This window comes from Sprattus sprattus, assembly GCF_963457725.1.
Source record: "Sprattus sprattus genome assembly, chromosome: 3".
Classification (NCBI taxonomy): Eukaryota; Metazoa; Chordata; class Actinopteri; order Clupeiformes; family Clupeidae; genus Sprattus; species Sprattus sprattus.
In genome coordinates this window covers 31,090,672-31,115,047 of record NC_137922.1, presented here as the reverse complement: position 1 = coordinate 31,115,047, position 24,376 = coordinate 31,090,672, and the positions used below count along the sequence as shown (strand labels likewise).

Below are 24,376 nucleotides of genomic sequence, written 5' to 3'. Positions count from 1 at the left end.
ATTTGTCTATGGCCATCTGGTCATCATGGACCGCATGGCCTCATGCTTGCACGTTCTGAATCCATATAGCCGGGACCACTTTGTATGCAGACCACAGGCCTTGAAATGAGCTCTTTACCAACATAAGACTACATGATCATTTGAAAGAGCTTTTTAAGGTGCAGTTGCAGCCCTAGAAGCATTTTTAATCATTTCACAACAGCAGCTGCTAACAGCACCATTCAAACCAGTCATGACCCTTTTGCCATTGGCTCAAGTAGAGAATTGAGGGAAAATGGTGGCCCAGTTATCCCTGAGGGTAGGTTGTCTACGATCATTGTTAGTATTGTGGCTTAAAGGGCAAAGTTGTTGTAATTGCAATCACCTGTTCCATTCCCAAAGTTAATGTGTTTGGTTTTCAGACCTTTGGGGTATTCTGAACTGTTGGTACTGCTGGACGGTTGGTAATTATCCAAATTATCCAGTTCTTTTGGTCCTGTGAAATTCTTGAGTCCCGTTTTAAGATGATTTGCAAGGACTTGGGAATGTGTTAATTCATTTCCGGTGTCAGTCTCAATAGGGATTGCAAGTAAGCCCATACCACAGAAATTAAGAAACCTTTGAATTTTTTATTTTTTCCTCAATAAAGTTTCAGATTTGTCTGTACTTCTCGAACTTAGATGGTCGATTGTTCAAGATAGAGAGACATTTGATTGTTCAGTTGACTTTAAATAATGCAAGATTCCCCTGCTCACATCTCTCTCTGTTCACCAGTGAACAAAGGGTCTTTCTCTCATTAGCAGCACCCGCGCGGGAGCTAGCCTGAATATGGGCCATGTGTCAGCCCTGCTGCCTACCCCCCACCCCCGTCTGTCTCCTCCTCTGTCTGTCCCTCTCCTTTGCTTATATCCCTCTGTGTTCACTCCTTGCTCCTCTCAGTCTCTCCCTCAGCTCCTCTCTTCTCCGCACCCTTCATGTTTGCCCTTTCTAGCCATCTGAACACTGAGCGTTTATCGGTGTGACTCAAGGCTGTTGCATATCGTGGTCCTGACTTGCCACCCTGTCAGTCATGAGTCCTTAGTGAGTGAGTGTCTCCAGGGCGTGTGGAGGCCTGGCGAGAGAGGAACAGCAGGCACGTGGGACGAGCACAGGAGGACATGTGCAGCCACATGGCCAAGGCGTTGGGCTGATTCTCTGGTGGCGGAGAGTGCCAGGAAGGTCGGTCTTGGGAGTGAGGGCAGGATGTTTCATGTTAACAGAACGCGTAATGAGTATGCTGCATTGACACACTTTCTTCCAGTCGTTTTACAGGTACAGTCCTACTGGGCCAGCAGTTTAAGATTTAAAATGGGTTTTTCTATGTTCCATCATTAGACTGAATTAGGGGGTCCCACTAAGGAAGTTAGTGTACCAACATTAACTTAACGCTGCTGCTGAGCACACGTGCAACTCTCTCAACACTTAAAGCTGTACACAAGACCCTGACTCCTCCATCATGTGCTGCGGTGTGGTGGGGTGGGTTAGGGTGGTGCAGTGCTGTGGATTTGGGAGTTTGCCTCTCATCTCTGTGGTGAACACATGCAGTCTCAGGCTTTTCACTGAAATCCAACTCCCAAGGTCTTTCTTGTGAGCCGCTCGTTCCCCGGGCGACCAGACTCGCAGGGCACACACACACACACACACACACACACACACACACACACACACACACACCCGGAGGTCTGGCTCAAGAGGAGATGGGAGTCTTTTGTAGATGAAAGAGAGTGCCATATGGTCAGTGCCATGCCAAGGTCAGTGGGAAGACGTGCTGGAGTCAGTCTATCATTAAACATTTATGATGAATAAGAGGCTATAATGCTTAGTCATTGGGGCATGGCATGACGCTGATTAGCTGAAGAATGGTTTGGTTGTATGTTTTTTCTCTCAGTTCAATAGTTTTCAGTCCTGCCTCCATTTTGCTCTAGTGAGGGAATGATCAGTCTGAAAATCTTGATGTTCCATTGTCTGAACTGAAGCCAATTAGATAATAAATGTAAGAAAATATGTTGTGAAAAGTGAGTCCAGACATCTGACTGCAGCCCATTCTTTGTAGCTTCGCTCTGGAAACATATCTTTGGCCTGGAGCTACAGCCATTTAAGGCTGAGGCAGGTTTAGAGTCAGTGGAGAGCTGAATGGGTGTACATGTATTCAGGCGTGCTCTGTGCACCAGGCTCTGCTCTGCACTGAGGGGATTTGCAGGACTGCTGGCTGTGAGCGTTCAGGCAAAGCGGTGTTGCTTTACAACAAGGAACCTGACACCACTGTGGGAACTTCACTCTGCTGAGCAAGAGGGAGGCAATCTCAGGCCTGCTCTCAGTGCTGCAGTGTCTGGGGTTACACTCTCTGCAGTCAGATTAGCTTCTCTCTGCACTGCTTTGCCAGGGGTCGGTACTCTCCTTCAGTTGGAGAGAAGGCTCAGCACTGGATTGGCTGGGTTGTGATTGCTGTGGGTGTTGATTGTGTGTTTATAGTTCTGGCTTTCATCAGATTCTCTTGACATATGTGGCTGACAGTCTTGCTTAACCAAGGGCTCATAAAGTGGCATGACGCTCCAAAGAAAAAGACTTGAAATGCCTTCTCCCCATGTGCCTAGGAGAAAAGGAGATCTGTGCTCTTTGTGTGGATGTGCTAAGCATGTTCTGACTACTCCCACCGGAGTAAATCACTCCGCACTGGAAAATGATGCACAACTTTATGCACAGCTGTGTGGGTGTGGGAGGTTTGGATATTGTGCCGCATAACCATTGTGTGTTGTGCCAGGTGCTCTCTGGAGAGAGAGAGACAGAGAGCTGAGAGAGAGGGGGAGAGAGTCAGAAATGAACCGGAGAGAAAAACACTCAGGATTACTGCATATGATAAGCCAGATCACAGGTTGCTGGTGAACTAAAGCAGAAATGTGACAATGATGACAGGCTCCTACCTAAAGTTGTGTTGCTATTAGCTACCTCAGGTATCTCAGCTGCAGGTGTCTGTGGTGATGCTAGGTGATGGTAGATGGTAGGTGACCCCTCGTTTCCTGCTGTACAGGATGCTGTAGCCGTCTGCAAGAGACAAAGGCCACAGCTTTGCAGCCAGTGAGTTGGGTCGTAGGAAAATTAAGCAGGGGAGCCAAAACGGTTGACGGTGTGTGTGTGTATGTTAAGTATGTGTGGTGTGTGTATCTTGGCCCAGAGCAGTGGTTCCCAAAGTGTGAAGAAGGGGGCATGGAGTTACAGCAAGGGGGCTACAGGTAGAAAAAAACAGAATGAAGAACCGAAACAAACAACTACAGGTCAAATGTTCTTACAGCATAGTCTATAACTAACCTATTTGGTGATGGGTTTATGGTCTACTGTGTACTCATTTAATATGGTCAGGGCCTACCCTTAGCCTATATGTAAGAACAGGTGGCTAGCCTAATTATTCATACAATGGACAAGTGCCTAACCAGAACGTTGGATTGATCATCCAGTGAGAGGTTAAACATTTTGAAATGTTTAACTGATCAAATAATGTAAAGGAATTTCGGAGGATTGAAGGGTGCAGTGGAGAGAAAATGTAATTGCATGGGTGAGGTCATCTATGATTATTGGAATTATTGAAGAGATATGGAGTTTGTCAGAAAGCTAGGAAGGAAAAGCAAAGTAGAGCCAAGTCAAGACAACAGGTTGATATAGAAAGGCTGATTTGAGAGGAACAGCTGAAGAAGCAATGGAAACCAACAGATGGTGAAAAGAGAGAAGGTATTAGTGTACTGCAGGCAGAAGTGAAGAGTAAACTGGCCACGCTAAGGAGAGCAGGGCTCCTCAGATGAAGAAGGAGGACGAAAGAAGAAGCTACAGCTGTATTCTACAAGGATCTTATTAAGTTTGTGTAGTGTTTATTCACTCAAGAGAAAACGGGATGTTTGAGATTTGAAAGTAAGGACCTGTAGGAGTTTCTTCAACAGGTACATACCGGCAAACATTCCTCCAGGTGGAGAGATTGGTTCAACTTTTTTGGACGATGGCCCAGGTGGTGCAAGAGGTTGTGTGTTGTGCGATGGCCCAGGTGGTGCAAGAGGTTGTGTCAGCTCCTCGCCCTAATGGGGTACCTTATAGTGTCTATTAAGGAGGGCCGGATGTTTTGAAGTGTCTATGGAAGCTTGATTGTATGGATAAAAGGGAACCAAACTGAGGATGTGGTGTCAGGCAGATGGTATTTTTATTCCAAAGGAGAAGGACGCCATGACCACAGGCTAATTTTGACCCCTCACTCTTCTTAATGTGGAAGGGAAAATCTTTAGTGTGGTAGTGAGGAAGTTGGTCTCTTATTTGAAGGCAAATAGCCGGACACATTTTTCTGTGCAGAAAGCAGAAATCCCTGATTTGCTGGATGTTAAATTCAGGAAGCGATTACAGAAGGCAGAGACCTCTGTGGTATTTTTGGACCTCGCTAATGCCTTTGGACCGATGCCACACAGTTCTTTTGTAGAAGGCAATCTTTGACTTTCAGGTCCCTGAGAAGATTTCAGCGATAGCCAAATCTATCAGTAAGGGAAAACTGGTGGAAGTGAGTTTTGACATTGATGGTGAGGTGATCCCTTTTATTGTAGAGAAACCGGTGAAGGGTTTACAATTCCATGGGTGGTACAATTCCATGTTGAGTGACAGAGGACAGGTCGAGGAGCTTAGATAATTCAGGGTTAAGGCTTTCCGTGCCATTGATACCATTGACTTTCTTGCCTGGTAAATTAAAATTGTGGTGCTTTAAATGTGGGCCTTTTTCATGTGTAAGGTGGCCTTTGACTGTGTGTGAAGTTGCTGTTTCAGCAATGGAAAAAATTGAGAAAATCAAGTAAGGCAGCTAGGAAATGGCTCTGGGTGCTCGTCTAAGTACCTTAGCATTGTATAGTAAAGGAATATTGGAGTTATCAATGACCAGCTTGGTGGAGGAGTTCCAAAGTGCTAAGACCAGCCTGGAGATGACTTTATCGCGGTCAGGAACACTGCTCCAACGGTGAAAACAGAGAAGAAGTGGAGATGACTTTATCGCAGTCAAGAACACTGCTCCAACGGTGAAAACAGAGAAGAAGTGGAGATGACTTTATCGCAGTCAAGATCACTGCTCCAACGGTGAAAACAGAGAAGAAGTGGAATCCATGAGAAGTGGTTCAACATGCACAATTACAGCAAAGGGATACCATTGGGCAGGTAGAGTGACAGAGCCGGCTTTGGGTTAGGTGCACGTTGGAAAGCATGGGGTAGCATTGCTTAAGAGCAGGCAAACGGTAACTTTGTTTGTGAGCATGAAGAGGAAAACTAGACGATCAGCTGCAGCTTCTCAGGGAAGACAAGGGCAATGGATGAACTGACCTAGTTTGAGAAGAGGAAGATCAACTGGAGAGAATTTTGTGCCATGGATGCTAACTGCATTAAATTAGTTGTTGGAGCCACTTATGTCATCCCAACTCCTCAGGCAGTGGGTGGGAGAAGACCGAAGCTACAAATTGTGTACGGGCAAAGGGAAGGGAGGCGAGGAGAAGAGAAGAGAATCAGAAACAATCGAAGGAATTATGTATCAGAATAAACATATTAGCATACATGCGGAGTATTACATGACACATACAAAGTGCATGATCTACACAAGATTGATAGTGGATTGAAATGGAGAGTCAGCATTCAAAGTAGTGGTTGTAGAACAGCTTAGTGGGTATACAAAGTGTTCAGAGTGTCAGTGTGCAAATATAATGGTCATACAACACATTGAGGGCTGTAATATACTCTAGGGGGTTCTTATTCATAGAATGACTGTGATCATATTAGCAGAGAAATGGGTTTTTAGGCTGGCAACCTGACTGTGTGTGTGTGATGCATTGTAGGCCATGTGTCGTAAAACTTTGGACAATTGTTAGGTGGGAATAGGCAGCAGGAAGCAGGGGACGGCAACACCTTGCAGTGGAGAGTCTAAGGTCAGCGGGGAAGAGGGAAAACAGAATGAGAGAATGGAATTCGGTATTTTAATAGCTTGGCTTTTAAACATGAAAAGATTTAAGGTGGTGGTGGTGCAGAACATGGTCACGGGTTAGAGACAATGGCCCTACCACAGGGAGAGAGACGAGTTAGTGCACAAATAAAAAACATCATGTTACAGAAGCCAGATATCAGAGGGATGGCAAAGAAAGGATGAAGGAGAAGTTGTACGGCATGACACACGAGAGGTCTATGGCAGTAACACTAACAGATGGTGCCCGCTGATCCAATACTATCACTGAGAGATGGTGCCCGCTGATCCAATACTATCACTGAGAGATGGTGCCCGCTGATCCAATACTATCACTGAGAGATGGTGCCCGCTGATCCAATACTGTCACTAGGATGGTCTGGAGCTGACCATACAAACCATGACTGGCAGACCAATCACAAAGAGGCAACAGCAGAGGCAGACCAATCACAGAGAGGCAACAGCAGAGGCAGCCCTTTCCACCAGGGGCTGTGCAATGAGTGCTGGACCTCAGAACACCATCCCATAACTATGGGGAGAAATAAAAAAGAAAGCTTTAAGTCTAGACTTAAGTAGACAGGGTGTCCGCTTCTCAGATGAAGGAAGGAAGATTATTCCAAAGGAGGGGGGCTTGATGGCAAAAGGCTCTGCGTCCTACCGTTTCTGACACTCTTGGAATTACAAGAAGGCCTGCATTTTGAGATTGAAGAGTTCTGGGATGTCAGTCACTACCATTGAGCCTTCTGGAGGTGACGTGGCCTAATTCAACAACACACTGATGAAGTTCCCGCTTGAAATGCTCACAAAGGGATCTTTGTTGTTGTTTAGTATTGTTAAATATTGGTATGATGGTTGTTGTGCACCCTGTTGTTAAAACACTTTGGCTAGGTTGTTGGGTATAAGTATTTGCATGTGACAGTGAGCGGTCTGGCCGCTGTGGGAAGTCCCTAACCAATATCAAGAGGGATTTCCTGTGTATAACTAAAACAAGAAGTTCAACTGATTGATTAAATTAAATTGAAAATGTAGAAAAAAAGTTTAAGAAAAGCTATGGAGCAGCTGATGGGCGTCTGTTTTTTATCCAAAGTTAAATTGCAGGTAATCTGTGTCTGGGTCTTTGCAACATGGTGGGGCGTGGCGCATAGAATGTGTGCAAGAGGTGTGTGTGTGTGGAGGTGTGTGTGTGGAGGGGTGTGCGTGGAGGGGTGTGCAGGAGGTGTGTGGAGGTGTGTGTGTGTGTGTGTGGAGGTGGGTGTGTGCGTGTGTGTGTGGAGGTGGGTGTGTGGGTGTGTGTGTGGAGGTGGGTGTGTGGGTGTGTGTGTGTGTGTGTGTGTGCTGTATTGGGTGGGATGGTGGGTGTAATTGAGCGCTCTGTAAACAGATCCATCTCCTCTGTGAAGACCCCTCCTATGAGACACATGCTACAGCTTCCTGCCTGCTCCCACAGGTGTCAATCCTCCAGTACACACGTATGTGTGTGTGTGAGCTGACTCCAAACTAGTCGCACTGACACGGAAGCACATCTGAAGCGGTAACATAAGCCCCATGATAGTGGTGGAGTCAAATGACTGCTTTGTCAACTATAAAAAAGACCTGAGTTAGAAACTGTATACCATGGACAACATTACTGCTCAGAATTGATTTTACTGACTTGTTTTCCATGAGCAGGGGATGCCATGGGATGGGTTTCAAACATCCCACAGCAATGAACAAAGCCACACTCATGGCCTGTGTTTACAGTCAATTAACCAGTGCTTGGTGAACATATAGAATGAAAGCATCTCTTTAGAAATCAAGCCCCTTCAGCAACACAAAGGCACAACTACCTTTATGCACCGGCCAGTCGTAGACAGCTCCTTCAACAATGCACTGGCACGCTGGCTTCTGTAGCTGAGTCAGCCTGTGCTTTACAGAGATGTCTTCTCATCTTAATCTTTGATGTCTTCTCATCTTAATCTTTGATGTCTTCTCATCTTAATCTTTGATGTCTTGTCTTACATGAACAATGGCACCAGTAATGATGTGTATCATGATTTGGGATAATAAAATAAAAACAGTTCAAAAGTAATGCTTCAAAGCAATATTTTTAATTTTTGGGCACATAAACATCCTTTAACATTTCTTGATGACTGCACTGACAATTGGCTGTAAATCAAACTGGGCTTCTTCAAGTCTGAGTCTACACAAATCAGGCCTTTCCATCCATACAAAGGCAGCATAAACAAGATAAGCTCCGTGTGTAACAAGGTGTAATGTCTGCTACTTCACTTCCCCAGTGTGTTAGCAGTATATGATCATGGCATCATTATGGCATCATCTGTTCTCAGAGGTTAGAATCAAATGGTGATTACAGTACTCTATATATGACTGATGAGTCAACACATAAACAGGTACAATAAAAAGAAAATGAACATAATACAACAATACCAAAACAACTACCTTACATCTAAGTGTGTAAGAGATGATTTGTTAGTTCATGTTGTGTACATTGGGATGTTTCACAGTGAGTTTTCTCCATTACCAGATCGATGATGAATCAGCGATCAAAAGGTGCCATAACATACAGTATAAAGAACTTCTGCACAACTCAACTCTTGTATTACACTCTTTGAGGCACCATAGACGTCTGTTTGCACAACTCAGCTCTTGTGTTACACTCTGTGAGGCACCATAGACGTCTGTTTGCTGCAGGAGCATTCACTTCCCCCGGTGATTCAGAATGCTGTCCACCGCAGCGGCCAGGTTGTCCACGTAGCCATCAGCCGTGACGGTGGGGTGTCTCTCATCACTGGGTCTGGAGCAAAGGAAGGGAAGGATAGCCTGCAGTCAGTGTTTCCAGTTCAGCAGGAGATATTTAGGTAGACACATGTGGCCATTTGAGGAGAATGCCAGCCAGACACCAGCATGAAGGGCTTATCGCTTTTGCCACACAAATATTAAATATTGTACACAGTGTCTTTCAGAAACATCGGGACAGACGTCTGCCTTAAAACTGCTGCTGAATGGGTGTAGGGGTGAGCAAGTGCAATTAAGGGTGCTTAACTGGGAGTGGGTGTTGTGTGTGAATGTTGAGCTCTTTTGTTTCATCCACCATTGTGCTCTGAGTGGCACATGTTAAACTCCCTGCTTGTCTGCACGTCTGATTCTCCAGTGACATCCAGACATTCTGTACAAACCTCACACACACACACACACACACACACACACGCACACACGCACACACGCACAAACGCACACACGCACACACACACGCACAAACACACACGCACACACACACACCTATTTCTTTTAAATCTCCATGCTACCCTTAAGACAAGTGCAACAATGAAGAGAAAACTCAAGTTTAAACAGCAAAATCCAAGTGTTCATGGCAGGGAAACAACGTGAAGGAAACATTTGAATCTGAAAAAGCGAGGCCCATGTACCTAGTCCATTAAAGGAGAAACACAATGAAGTAGGTTCAATACACGAGATCCATACCTAATCTTTCATCAAGAGTTGTATGCCTCTCCCTACCCTGTACCGTACACGGGTGGAAAATTTGATGTGGTTGTGGACAAAGAGTTGAAAGATTTGGGCCACCACACTGTGTGAACACAATGGGCTCGGAGCGAATGGATTGGGCGGCTCAAGCGGCCTGTGAGGGGCCACTGGGTTGGGGCGCAGCACTCACTGTCTGCAGGCCATTGGGGAGTGCTGATAGCCATGTTTAATCAGCTGGAAGGAGAAATAGGGGCTCTAGTATTGGGTAAATGAGAGCACAGCACAGGCCCCCTTTCATCCACACACACACACACACACACACACACACACACAATTGCCAGAAGGGGTGACAGCCAATTAATGAGCTGTGGCATAGGTCTTTCATTTAAACCAACCACCATGTGTTTCTCTGTGTGTGTGTGTGGCACTGTTATAACGTTACCATTCTCCACAACAGAGCTGTCTGTATAGATGTTTACCTTCTAATTCATCACCACCCCCTCTGCAGATGTACTGGTGTGTGAGAGAGAGAAAAAAGGTGTGTATCTAAGAAAAACCAGCCCCACTTGATTTTTGACTTTATTCCATTAAGTTAAGTAGGGAGTGTAAACGCCAGCTAGCTGACTAAAAGACAAACAACAACAGCAGCCCAGTTGGCACTGATAAAAGCCTGCTGACACGCTTATGTATTTTCTGGCGATATAGTTGACGATGTGGTGCAGTGAAAGCTTTTCTTACTCTATATTTGCTGGTCCATCCCGGGTCACAAAACTACATAGCCCAGAAGGCTAGTGGGAACTTCATGTGTGTTTATCGGTACTTGAACATATTTAATCAAAATGAGCTTGAAGACGATAAAGTAAAATATCGATCCCAGTAAAAACATGCATACAAAAAGGGGCACATTGTACTAGTTAAAACAACAGTTTGCTACAAAGTACTTCTATTTAGTTCATGTCTTTACTAGTAATAACATCAAGGGTAAGAGAAACGGAACCTCTACTCTGTGGAACTTACAATGGCACAAGTGACAAACATGCTCTAATTCAAATTTCAAGAGTGTAAAATGAGATAACAAAAGAGGCGAAAGAAGGGTAAGGGGGAAAGGCGTTGGGTATTGACGAGGTAGGCAGAGCGAAGACGGATGATGGTGTGTTTACGAGGTCTGTCAGCAGGTCAGACTCTGTGGGGCTACATGATCCATACTGTTATGTCTCCTAGGTTCACCTAACTACGGCACTAAGCCCTCAGGCATGCACACAGGGTCACGCACACTTGCACATACCCTAAATGTCATGCTCACATACAAGTCATACTTGCATTGACACCTAAACACACCTTAACACTTAAACATACACAAGTACGTACAGGCACATAAGGAGAGTGCATACCACTCACACTCACACACAAACACTGAAGCTGGATATCGTCATCATTATCCACTGTCTGCCTGCTGAGATCATCTGCACCTTGGCTTATTTGAGTTATGCATACTTGTGAGCATGCAAGCTGTGTGTGTGTGTGTGTGTGTGTGTGTGTGTGTGTGTGTGTGTGTGTGTGCTCACTTTGCCTCTTTACTCCCCTTTCTGACATGAATAATTGAGGCGTAACCAAGTCAATGTGACCATGCAAAATTCAGCACAAAGTGTCTAGTGTTACAGCTGAGGTAATGGCCCACAGGTCGAGGGGGTCAGTGCAATATCAATACAGGGGAACAGATAGTGCCTGGCCATCTCCCCTGCACCCAGTCCCTTTGAAAGCAAGTGCTGTGGCCAGAGCTGGCGTCATAAACCCCCTGGACAATGAGGCTTTGTCTGTTCCTAAAGGTCAACACCAAGCACCCTGGTCAGTCCTCTCCTCCTGAAATGACCGGCGTAGGCGTTTATGGTGCAGATTTGTAGCCTGCTATGCTGCTGACGTACAGAGCCTTGACACCCAGAGTGGCACCCCAGGAAGCAGGGCCTCATCCTGGGACGAGAGATCAGCCCTCTCACCCGCCTCCACTCAGGTCTTGGGTCCGGGCTGCACAGAAGAAAACTGCGATATATTCATTTGTTGTGTAACATCTTCCCTAAATGTCAGAAGGAGGGCATGGACGTGCGTCCCATAATTCCAAGCGTTGCAGACACGACCTAAGATCAAATACTTTCAGAACTGTATAAGGAGAGATTGATATCAGCATTGTGTGTGGGTGTGTGTCTGTGTGTGCTCATACATGGTATTCTGAATTACTTCTACTACTATTGTGGCACCAACATTAATGCTATTCCAGTTAGTCTGAAACATTTCCCATGGTTTGTCCGTTGTAGATGAGCACTTCTGTACATTATTAAACTTCATACAAGTCATTTGAATTGTTCTTGCACCATATCATTATATTATTATTATATTAGACTCAGACTCTTTAGACTAGACTCTAAATGATGCATCCCATTTTAAATTGCCACAATATCAACATCAGGATGCTCAACCACCACCGGCAAAGATATAAACACAGACGGCCTTAATGGCCTTTCCCGCTGGTAGATTTAGCATTCTGCTCCACCCAAGACCTCTCTCTCTCTCTCTTTCACCCAGGCTTCAGCTTCTCCTCCGTCTCCTTTCGTCCTCTGGCTGGAGGAATGCCCAGAGCATAAACTCTGCAACCACACACAGACAACCCACCCATAAAACCAACACACCCTAAAGCTCACCCTCCTGTGGCCACAGATAAGGCCTTTCCCTCCTCCACTGTGACTCAATGGTATCTCTCGCTTTTTTACTCTCTCTCCTGTCAATCATTCCTGCCACCTCTGTAGGAGGTCCCTGCACTCATGCAACTCAGTAGAGGAGACTTGGCACTGGTCTTACCCTCCCATCATAAATCATTTCAATCAAAAAGAGAACCATTCAGCCCAAAAGGGAACCATTTTGGCCTCTTCTGTGTAAAGGGCATAGAGCAAATATGAAAGAGGAAAAAGATACAAATATGTGGCCCTGCCATCTGGACAGTAGAAGGCTACCCGGCGTGACCAAGTGTCTGTCTGCAAGGAGAGACAGAGTTCAAAACAAACAAGTGTGCATAGCCAAAACACGCAGACATCAGAGCAAAGAGCGTGAGATATGACAAAGCTCAAGACGATGCTCTACAACCACAACTGTAAATCTACTTAACACAGCAAGGGACAGCAGTAAATAAGGACATGTTTGTTTGTAAATATGAACGGGGCGAGTCTGCTTTCGCATTTAATCCTGCCATATTATGTGAAGAGTTCAAGGAAATGGAACGAGTGTGAATCCGTCTTTGATTTACTGTGAGTGTGAGGAATGTATGTATGAGGCGTGTAGAATCTTTGAACTCTGTGACTTCATGCACTAAGGCTTTTTGTGTTTTAGTTTTTCTTCAGGTCACCAAGGCTTTGTTGGCCTTAGGAGTGAGAGCGTGATCTTAGCCGGCCTTTTCGAGAGGAAAATAAAGGGCTTGGAAAGATTGATGACATATCAGCATCTTCAAGGGGAGAGGGAGGGAGCAAGAGAGAGCTTTGCATGCAAGTCTTTTTTCCCCCAACTTCATGCTGCAGAGGCTGTTTGACTGCGTGTTATGCAGCGCTAAAGTTAGAAAAAAAACACAAACTAGAAACGTAAATATGATAACCTGATGACCCAAATCACCCAACTTCTCCAGCTGAGTACACATTCCAACATCTCCCTTGTGTTGATCAGTGTGAGTTTGAGTGAGTGTGGGTGTCTGACTGTGTGTTCCCTGCATTCCCATGATGAGATCAGTCAGTAGGACACTCTGCTGTCATTAGAAGTAATTCAGCAGTGTCACGACATGAGAGCTGTGTGTGCGTCTGTCTCCGTGGAACAAAGTGGCTGCATGTGATCCTCCCACATGATCCTGGGGAAGAGGTCAGCAATGGTCAGCGCTGGCACAGGGGACAGGGGACAGGGGGGTTCCTCTCCGCAGAGACAGAGGTAAATGAATTGATTTTCATGTGGCTGGGCAAACTAAAAAGCTCTCCCACGCTAGAGAGAATCTTGTTAGAGCCATGGATTCACCATCTGTCACTTTACACACACACACACACACACACACACACTCACACACTCACACACTCACACACACCAATACTCTCACACACACACACACACAGTTAACAGAGTAAGCTGTGCTCACAATGATGTTGCTTACACAGTGAATCCGAGTGCAGAGTCACATGCAAGAAGTTCCAATGGTTTCTAAGTAAACAGAAAATAAACACTGCCAGTCTCAAACTTGTTAGCCTCTGTGTCAGAGATGTGGAGACAGAGCAAGTCTTCCCTGGCAGTGAGCTCTGCCACTGATGCACTGCAGACAGCTGGATGAATGTAGAATCTAGCTGGAGCAATGTTGATCACTAAATCTGAAAACACATGTTAGACGTTAAATGCAAGTCTCACAAGGGCTCATATAGACTTGAGTCAACAGAGACTGAAATGGTCTTCTGTGTCTCTGATGTGCAGCTCCATAATTCAGAGGAAGAGACAAGCTGAGGACAGGACAGGAGAGGCCACCAAGTGTCCCGCCAGGCAGAGGAACGAGGGAAGGTCACATTAAGTCAAGCTGTGCATTCATGTGCTTGTGTGTGTGTGTGCAGGGAGACAGTGCAGCAGACTCACTGTAGAAGACCTTAGTATTAGACTAGTGTGTTTACAGAGCAGGGTGGTGTTGTGTTCCACTGAGCCATCTGGGAGTCATGGCGAGGCAGAACAGTCTGCTCTTTCTCTACCCCTTCACACATTCATCTCTGCTTTCACCCCTCCCTCTGCGCTTCTCTCTAAAGGAGCTCTCAGTGACGCTGCACTATTAAAGCTCATGTGCTCATGACAAGCCTGTCCCACAGTGTCAGAGGCCCATGTTAATAATTCATTGTTAATTGACTCTTAACTAGCAAACCGGCTTAGCTTGGCTCTTGGTCACGTGCAGCTGCTGAGATGGAGCTATTCTAGCTCAGGCAGCAATGAGGCTACTTTTACTGAAGAGGAGCTTATTCACCAATGAACCAGCACCTGGACCTGAACCAGCACCTGAATGTATTTCTTATTTAACCCACATCCATAAATGGTAGTAGTAGTAGTAGTATTCAGAGAGAGGGAGGGAGGGAGGGAGAGAGAGATCGAAATTTGCAGCTTGACGGTAATCAAACTTGATGACACCGTGATGTTATGGTCCCAGGCCATTTTCAGAACTGGTGCATGTTTATATCCCAGGACATGGCACTGCCAAATTAAATTCCAGTCCTTGCTGAATGACAAAAGTGGCCTTCTGTGTTATTGACACAATTCTGCATTTGTGATTCGAAAATCAATGCTGCCCTTGAACTGTGGCTGACACATATTAGACAGAGGCCCCTCACGGCAAACACATATGCACATATACAGAAGTATACAGACACACATATGCACATGACAAACACATATGCACACATACAGACATATACAGACACACATACGCACATATACAGAGGTATACAGACACACATACGCACATATACAGAAGTATACAGACACACATACGCACATATACAGACATATACAGACACACTTACGCACATATACAGCAGGTTACAGGTACACATATGGACAGGACAAACAGATGTTCATCAGAAATTCTTTCTTATAAAAGCAAAATTAGAATTACAATGACATACACAAGACAAGCAGCCCCTTGCATGGGTATGTATTGTTTCCCCCTGCGTCATCTACAAAGAATTTAAAATGGCTTTGCAACAAGCATGGGTATATAGCTTTTCCCAATCTTTGGTCAGAGTATTTATGTGTGTCTATGGGTGCTTTCATATGGTCCAAGGGACAATCATTTGATCAAACTGAACCATGGTTTGGTTCGCTTGCAGTGTGAAACGCTTTTCTGGATGGTTCAGACTTTTGGAGACAGGCTATCGTCACCCATTTAACAGTAGAAGAAGAAAAGGAACTGGAAGTCAAAATGTGCCGCGGTAGCTCCGTGGGGAGAGGAGGAAACAAAGAAATCAAAAGTCAACTTAGACAACGCATAAAATGCAGAAACATATAACTTATTTTCTGAGAGGATGAGCGAGAGAGAGAGAGAGAGAGAGAGAGAGAGAGAGAGAGAGAGAGTGAGAGTGAGAGAGAGAGAGAGGATATGAGAGGACGGGAGAGCAATGCAACCTGAAGATAACGAAATTGCAGGTTTATATTACAGGTCCATGATGCCATCAGAAAAGGCGGTGTATCAACAAATGACAAGGACAGCTTTCCTTTTATGACAACCTGGAGAGCCCATCTCCAAACCAATCAATGTCAAGTACAGGGAGACGCAGGATGCAGGTGTCATGTCAAGTTCTTCACACTGCAAACATTGAAATCTTAGTAAGATGATAATCAAGGCAATATATGCTTGTTTTTAGTCTGACAAGATATTTCTTCTTAACAGGCATGTTTTATGTTAGAGCTTGCTTCAAGCATTTCAGTCCCTAGTTATCTTAAAAAGGTATTATAACTTGCTACTGAGATTTTATTGCATGTTCTGAGCAAGTTAATGCTTGAAACTAGAATTGCAATAATTATAAAGCTGTTTGATCACCACTGACAAGTACAGAACTGCTTTGTCAAAGTCAGAACAAGACAAATGTACTTGTTTTTGGTCTGGCCACACTAATTTTAAGATATACAGTAGGTACTTTGAGGCTAGATATTTTTACTTGTTTTAAAAAAAAATCTTGGTTGCTCAAATTTTCCTGTTCTGTTGGCAGATAATTTTGCTTATTTTAAGTAATACCTCCCCCATTTTACAACTTTTTTCTTGTTTTTGAAAGCTGAATATTTGCAGTGTAGTGCGCTTGCAAACTTGTAATGTCGAGGCAAAACTAACCGGATCAAATGTATCCTTGGGAACGAACATATGAGCCTTGGTTTGGTCTGTGGTCCAGATTTTCAGGTGTGAAAACGCCCTTATGAGTTTGAAAGGGTAAGAAGCAGGTACAGATGCATACCAGTGAAGATGTTCCCCTAAGGCTACTCTCAGTTAGCCAGGAGATTGAGGTGACCTACAAAACATCTCACACACACACACTAATCTCACATAAATCTCTCCAAGATGTCATAATTCTATAGTTGTGTCTCACGCATATGAGCCAGGCAAAATTACTTATGGTCTACAGAAGAGGGCATGTTAGCTTGTGGCCCTTTCAGTGTAAGCGAGTGAGAGGCTGGTTTCATCTTCCCCCTGAACAAAGACACCCAGAGTGTGTTTTGTCTGAGTGGCGTTCACTGTGATAGACAGATAGGATAGGAGACAGGAAAAGGACGAGGAAGAAAACGTGAGAAAGAGTTTTCGAAGCAGTGAAAGGCTTGCTTTCTCTGTGCCCAGCTGAAAACAGACACATAAGGATGACCCTCCACAAACCTCATCGTTCCCCATGGAGAGTGAAGAAAGGAAAGAAAAGTGAAAGAAGGAAAGAAGAGTGGAAGAAGGAAAGAAGAGTGAACAAGAGTGAAAGAGAAAGAGAGAGTGAAAATATTGAAAAAAGGAGATAAAAATGGAGTGAAGAAGAGAGATTGAGTGTGAGAGAAAGTAGACTGAGAGGGATAGAGAGAAAGATGGAGAGATGGAGAGAGAAAAAAGTAGAGAATGGAAGGTGTCTTAATTTTCCTAGTTACAGTTAAATTGAGAGGGACAGAGGAAAGGTTCCTTGGATTTGGCGCAGGTGTCAGTGGAGCACAGGTGCAAGCCAGTTTAAATACCCTATTATGATGTCATAATGGCCCAATGTAAGTCAATGGGAAAATTTAGATTTGTTTTTATTTAATATCTTAAAAAGTATAAAGTTTAGAAAAGTGGAAATACATAGCATAAGTGTCCTTTACAAGACCTACGCGACAAAGTTTGAATGAAGTTTCTACGTTAAGCGGTTCGGGCTGAATTAATCGCAGAAAAAGGTAACAAGAATAAGAAGAAGAAGAAGAAGCCTAGGAATAACAATACAGGGCATTTCATGCACTGTAATAATTGTAATGTCATTCAACCTGTCTTGGGGATATGTTCACAGCTTGGAATGTAACATAATGCTTGCTCTGCCATCAGACATGTATGTAATGCATTTGTCTATTCTAAGAGGTATTCCTAAATACTGGATGTTCCACAGACGTTCAAGACTTCTTTAAAAAGAAAAACAAAACAAAACAAATCTAACTGATATAAATTCACAACTCCATACTAATGTGTGACCAGAGTCCAAAACTAGTTGTATGACCCTGGCATAACTGTCAACAGCCATTTGACCATGAAACATTCTCTTAATTTCACTGCTGCTACCAACTTCAAGTAACAGTGCTGACATCACATAATATTGTCTTATATGGTGACGTACTGCATTGAAATATTTCTTTTGAGATTTTGAATACCTTGACAAGTTATGTTAATAGTGTAGGATACTTGGTCTTCCTTCACATGAGTTTTGTGAAGCACAAAACTGAGTCATCAGTACTGGACAAACACATGTGTATACAAAATATTTGCAAATGTAAATGACTTTCAAACAGACCAAGGTGTTGGAATGCAAAACAATGCAAATGGTTTAGACCTTCTGAACAGTTATCTTGGGGTTGTAGTGAACATGCACAAAATCCCACTGAAGACTGTAGTCCTACCTCCCTAGAGTAGGGTACAGTATGATAAATTCCATTTGCTTTCTGTGTTGGTGTCCATGTTTGTTTCCTTTTCATGAGTCTTCTTATCTTATCTCCTTTAGCAGGGCTGTACTGTGTGTAATGTAGGCTGTCTGCTTGTCTGTACAGCTACTTCCCTGACAGGGTAGTTCTCATGCTATAACCATGAACTGTAGCAGGAGGCCTCAAATGAAACTGCCCTGTGTCTGGTTGGCTTGGAAACAGTGACATTTCTGAGCAGTACTGCAGTGGTTTTATGGCGTGTGGAGGTGTCAGCAGTTCAGTTTCAGCAGGGCTGTGGTTCCTGTTCTCCCCTTGCAGTTTGTATGCAAACAATGTCACCCATCTCCCCATGGGTTTACTTTAGCAGGAAGTGATTATAGGATGTAATGTCAACATTCAAGACTCCACAAAACCCAGCATACCAGGTGAATCGCTAACTGCAGAGTGAATGAATACAGTATGGGTGTTCTGAGCTTGTCCATGACAATGAAACGCAGGCAAAAACCCAACACCCATTTCTCCACCAACAGGGACACATTATAGTGACCTCATGTCAGCATAGTGTGTGAGGCAAGTACGCCGTGCTGCTCTACCTGGGAAATCTCAAGCCCAAATGAAGGAGCATGACAGCCAAAAATGTGAAAACTTCAACTCTTACTTGCAAACTACATGGTGACATTTATGTTAGCTACCCATGTTTGGTAAAGTTCTGATTAATTATTTGTATCCAGAAATAAAGCGGATATGGGGATGTTAGTGTGCGCATGCAAGTGAGTAAGCATATCCATCACCAATTTGACATCACCTGGGGAAAATGATATACTGCCAAAATAAACCAGTGAAGGTCACATGTAATGTAATATAGGACCAGACCCATAAATCTTTGTCATAAATTACCATGCAGCATTAACAAGCCTTTACAGAAAGTTGTATGGGGAACCAAAACTCATATCATCCTATTATGCACTACCAGTGGTTCCCTAGACTCACATTAAATAACCGCCATTTTATTCCTCAGCAGGGGTAAAGTTCTACACAGGTTCACCACCTTTCTTATTCATCTCAACAGCTTTACCAGACCCCAAAGCAAGCATCATGAGCAAGTGGTCTGCATAGTTCAGGGCCACAACGTCTTTCATTCTCAAAATCTCTACAATCATAAACATTGTGTGTTATTTCAAGGGCTGCTAGAGGGTAGAGTGTACCTAATGGTATGGCAAAACAGGGCAGAGGATTCAAACCATCCTCATCAAAAGTCCATAACTTTCCAATGACAAACAGCTGATCTGATTACGAACAGACCTGGTCCTACCAATATGGCTGAGCAAACATCTAAGCAAGTATGCCATTGTGCTGATTATGCAAGGCATGTGCATATACATGCCTGAATAATACTAGCTGGGAAGATATAGTCCCAGCCACAAGAGCATGAAATAATAATGAGTTCCATTCACACAGTGGACCCATGCTGACTTTCTTCAATGTAAACTCTCTATGGTCAGATTACCATTAAAGGATCATTTCATTGTTTTGAACTTCTGATCTGCTTCACTGATAGGCAAATGAAACTTAAGTTCAATCAGAGAGACACAAAGCCTACAGTATGCCTCTCATTCGTGACATCCAATCACAGGAAGGTTGCTTAGCTTTGACATGCATTCATTCATTCACTCATTCATTCATTCATATCCTTCATTCATTCATTCATTCATTCCTTGTATCAAATCATGGCCCTGCTCCCTGCACATTGCACAATAACATCATTCCGTCTAACATGCCAAGATTTGAGCTCAGGTATCACACAGGGTACCTACTGCATTCTGTTATAAGGCTGCAACATGAGCATAACATGTCTGTATTTTTGCCAAGTAAGAAGAAGTGGTCAAATAAACCAGTGGGAAACAGGGGTCTTTTAACAGTTCAAATGTGTACAGAATCCACAGTTTTGCATGTATAGACTAGCCCCCATAGCGCTGTTCATGAAATGGGTGGATACCGTATTCTGGAGTGCTAATTGATGTGAGGGGTGGAAACTTGAGAACTGTCCACAGAAAATAGGTGGGCGGCATTTGAGCTCAGGCCTTTTACCCAGGCTTATGGAGGACACAAATAGAGCCGAAACAAACCCACCCACACTTCTCCTCCCTAGAATCACATTATTCAGCTTCTCAACAGAAGGTGGCATTTCAAAAGCTCTTCCTCAGACTGAGCTTCGTTTCATTAAGAGCTTTGTGGCTTTTGGCTTCATTAAAGTATTTCACAGGAGCAGGGTGCCGTACTCTTTTTTTCTAGGGTTACTTGTCTTCTTTTCTGAGCTCCTGTTTGGACTAGATGAGCACACTTCTTCAACTGTCAGTTATAGTGGACACAATTCACAGAACATATGCAGCGACCCAACCTGCCATGGAGTATACAGAGGTTATTAGCATCTAGATGGATGGGCTGGGCCTTGGTTTCTGTTCCTCCTCCTTCTTTTGTCATACAGCAATGGCTTATGGCACAACTGAGCTGACTGCAGCACGCCTGGCCCACTCTTTACTGAGCCCCCCAGACTGTTCAGAGCTCTCCAACCTTTAGGCTGCTTCTGGTCAAAATGCAGAACATGTGGCCAGGGACACATTCATTACAGTTGCAGACTGTTCTAGAGATCATGGACATACCTCTGTGGCAACCAGATAGCTGAGGCTGACCACTGTGAATTTACTCAAACCTTTCCTTGAAAAAGGAACACAGATCTGATCGTACTATTTACAGCAATTGGAAACACTTTGGAAAATGGGCATCTGGTGCCCTCTAGTGGTCCTCAAAAACTCTTGTTCAATCATGAAAAAAAACGACTCTTCAAATGTAAAGAGAAATCTATGCACACATTAGGTTGAAAACATAGGAATATATACAAGGACATCTCTTCCACTCCTACCTGTATTTTCCTGTTCTTACTTGGAGGCCCTTCATCCCACATTGTTGTGCACCACCAACATCATTTACTAAATCATCCCCAATCATCAGAGCCTGTTCAGAGAAAGGGATGGGGTGAGGTACAGGGGACAGGAAAGATAAAAAGGAAATAAGAAAACTGGTTAAAATGTGTAGTGGAGTAAAAGTGACCACAGAAGTAATACATCTGCATGTCTCTTTAGAGGATGCTAATACACAACATACAGAACACCGAATGAGAGTACAATACGTTATTTCACACCTCATGTGGTTGAATCCCCATGTCATCGAGGACACTCTGAAAGAACATAGCTGATGGCTTCCCAACCACCTCAGCCTCAACATCACTGGCATACTGTCATGGATACACAAAACACACCAATGTAGCCAGTGCCACTTGAAAGTATGTGAACCCCTTGAGCACTTAAGAGTTTTCTGTTGTTTTACCATGATTTTTCATTTTTTCATCACCAATTTTCCATAGATGAAATGTCAGGTTTATGTTTATCATTTGCATGTACTTGTTTAGAGGGAATTGTTTGAGTAGCCAAACAACTACATGAAACATGGAATTATTGTATTTTCAAAAGTAAGTGAACCCCCAGCTGGATTGGTAAAGACAAGCAGGTAACAAATTCGGTGAAACATATTTGGGTGCTTAATTAGTCAATTAAGCAAACCAATCAACTGAGACATCCTTAGAAAAAGGGTTGGGCAACACAGATTAAAAGAGAGAGGAAACCAACCAGACTACTGTAGTGCCAAGGTGTGCCCACACAGATCAAGAATAAATCAGGTAAAAGTCAACCCACACATCACCTCTAAAGAGTTTCGGACCTCTCTGGCAGCATCTGGGGTAAATGTACATGGGTCTACAATCAGACGAAAATTGTTGGTTTTGATCGTGACCAAATAATTCTATCTCGGACTCATCTGTCCAAAGAAGGGACATCCAGAAGGCCTTTGGTTTATCCAAGTGCTCTCTGGCAAAGTTGAAACGGGCAGTTTTGTTCTTTCTTGAGAGCAGAGGCTTCCTTCTAGCAACCAGATCATGAATGTCATGTCTATTCAATTTTCGTCTGATTGTAGGCGCATGTACATTTACCCCAGATGCTGCCAGAGAGGTCCGAAACTCTTTAGAGGTGATGTGTGGGTTGACTTTTACCTGATTTATTCTTCTTCTGGTGCTTCTTGGTGATGGTCTTGATGGGCATCCACTTCTAGGCAGAGATGCGGTCATTTTGAATGCCCTCCATTTCTAAATTATTTCTCTTACAGTGGATGGATGGAGCTGGAATCTTTTGGAGATGGTTTTATAGCTTTCCCAAGACTGATGGGCAGTCAGAACCTTCTTCCTGATGTTCTCGGATATCTCGTTTCCTCTTGGCAATGTTGATCTGTGTGGGTACACCTTGGCACTACAGTAGTTTGGTTGGTTTCCCTTCTCTTTTAATCTGTAAACATAAACCTGACATTTCATCTATGGAAAATTGGTGATGAAAAATCATGGTAAAACAACAGAAAACTCTTAAGTTCTCAAAGGGTTCGCATACTTTCAAGTGGCACTGTATGTGATAACTTCGTCAAGAATGTCATGTTTCCAACATTTACACAGGGATTTACATATACTTACATAGTTTTAAATTCTGCCTTTAATGGCAGTTGCAACACTAGGAACACTGTTAAATCACAGCTGTAGACTCTAATGAAAATGTGTGGACCAAAATGAGTCATTCGACAGTGATTCTCACTATAGTTAGAGCAAGAACAACTGAACAGCATTCACCTCCAAGGCCTTCATATACACGCCAACATCCAGTTTAAGACCATCTGTCTCTTTGTAATACCGCCTGAGATTAAAAAAATAATAATTAAACAATTAACACAGTTTAATAACATCAGAGCAATCATTTTGTAACTGTTTACTCCAACAAACGACCAGCCTACCCTCTTCCCAGTGAGAACAGCACAGGTTTCTCCAGCCCAATGAGAACCTGAAATGCGTCGTTCAGATTCTTATAAGAGAACTTGTCTGCTGCATCTCCTATGACCACACAGTTGGGGCTCGTCTTGTCCACGCTGTCGAACTCTGACACTACATCTATATGAAGGTGAATTAGATTAGTAAATACCAAGATCTCTGAAACATGATCAAGGTCCCACATGTAGTACTCATTTAGTTGGCTAAGAGAGACACCTACATGAAAAGAATACACTTATAACAACTCTAATGTGTACTAAATGAATCATGGTAAAATTATTATCTAGAACGTCCCCTTTTTATGTTTTACAACTCACTGTGAAACAATGCAACAATAAAACAACCCAATGTGAAACACCTTCATTTGAATGTGGCTGCTTCAGTATTACATAACCTCATACTCGACCAGGCTGACTGGGATGCAGTAGCAGCATAGCTGTTGTTCTAATAATGATTGCTAATAATAGTCATACCATCATGCACCAAGAGATGGGGTCTGAGACCCCTCTGTTTGAGGAGAGACACAGCGGCTGGAGCAGGAGAGAACACCTCGCTGACGGACAGCTCAAAGCCCATCCTCTGGAGCTTCGCAACAAACTTCTCACGAGTTGCTTGTGTCTCATTGGTGCAGAATCGCAACTGCAGGTCTGACTCCTTCAGTCTTTAAAGAGGTACAAAAAAGACAACGTAATCATTAAGAAAGTTAAAATACTGCCCAAAATTAAATATATCGTGACCTGGTTAGAAAAATACAAACAAAGTCTTCATGCTGTCAACTGACTCAACAGCCGCAGCCTGTCTGTGTCAGATAGACAGTCCTCGCAAACGTCAACGTTTACTTCAATACTAACATAATTTCATCTTTCAGGATAAGCCAAAGGTGATAAAACTAAAACGTAGACCCACCCCTAAGTACAGTACATTCTGATAATCTGATTATTTTACATTCGGCTACGATCATTAAAAATTACAAATAACGTTTAGCCTACTTGTACCTTTTCACAGCTTCAATTGATCCCGAAATCGGTACACCACCACCCTCTCCACTGTCGTATAATACACCACACATGTCTAAAATCACACCTTTCAGACTTTTAACACAACCTGTCCACTTATGGTCAGCCATGGTGGAGTGCAGCAATGAGTTTGCGCAAAGGGATGCAGTGTGGGATATGTAGTTCGCATTGCAATAGCTGACAGCATACCTACATGAGAACATCCGACTGCTGGTGGAACTATTTGTAAATATATTTTTTTATATTTGTAAACGAATAATTTGTCATGAAATGTAATTTGTAAATCTGTAATTTTGCGTGTGTAAT

The 24,376-nt window shown here is 43.6% G+C and overlaps 1 protein-coding gene across 1 annotated transcript; it reads right to left on the bottom strand.

The window, feature by feature from the left end:
* Positions 1-8,080: 8,080 nt before the first annotated feature.
* lhpp (phospholysine phosphohistidine inorganic pyrophosphate phosphatase) lies at positions 8,081-24,181 on the bottom strand. The gene is made up of 7 exons (XM_080834985.1): positions 24,050-24,181; positions 23,528-23,715; positions 23,021-23,174; positions 22,860-22,923; positions 21,336-21,428; positions 21,057-21,148; positions 8,081-8,774 (listed from the first exon to the last, which is right to left on the bottom strand). The coding sequence occupies exons 1-7, from the start codon at positions 24,178-24,180 to the stop codon at positions 8,678-8,680; spliced, it is 819 nt and encodes a 272-aa protein (XP_080691111.1). The 5' UTR covers position 24,181; the 3' UTR covers positions 8,081-8,677.
* Between the last annotated feature and the right edge of the window lie 195 nt (positions 24,182-24,376).

Excerpts from the sequence above, each read along its gene's own strand:
- lhpp (XM_080834985.1), bottom strand. The coding sequence starts at position 24,180 with ATGGCTGACCATAAGTGGACAGGTTGTGTTAAAAGTCTGAAAGGTGTG. Across the intron at positions 23,175-23,527 it reads CCATCTCTTGGTGCATGATG|ATGTAGTGTCAGAGTTCGAC; the intron begins GTATGACTATTA and ends ACCTTCATATAG. Across the intron at positions 22,924-23,020 it reads CTGTTCTCACTGGGAAGAGG|GCGGTATTACAAAGAGACAG; the intron begins GTAGGCTGGTCG and ends TTTTAATCTCAG.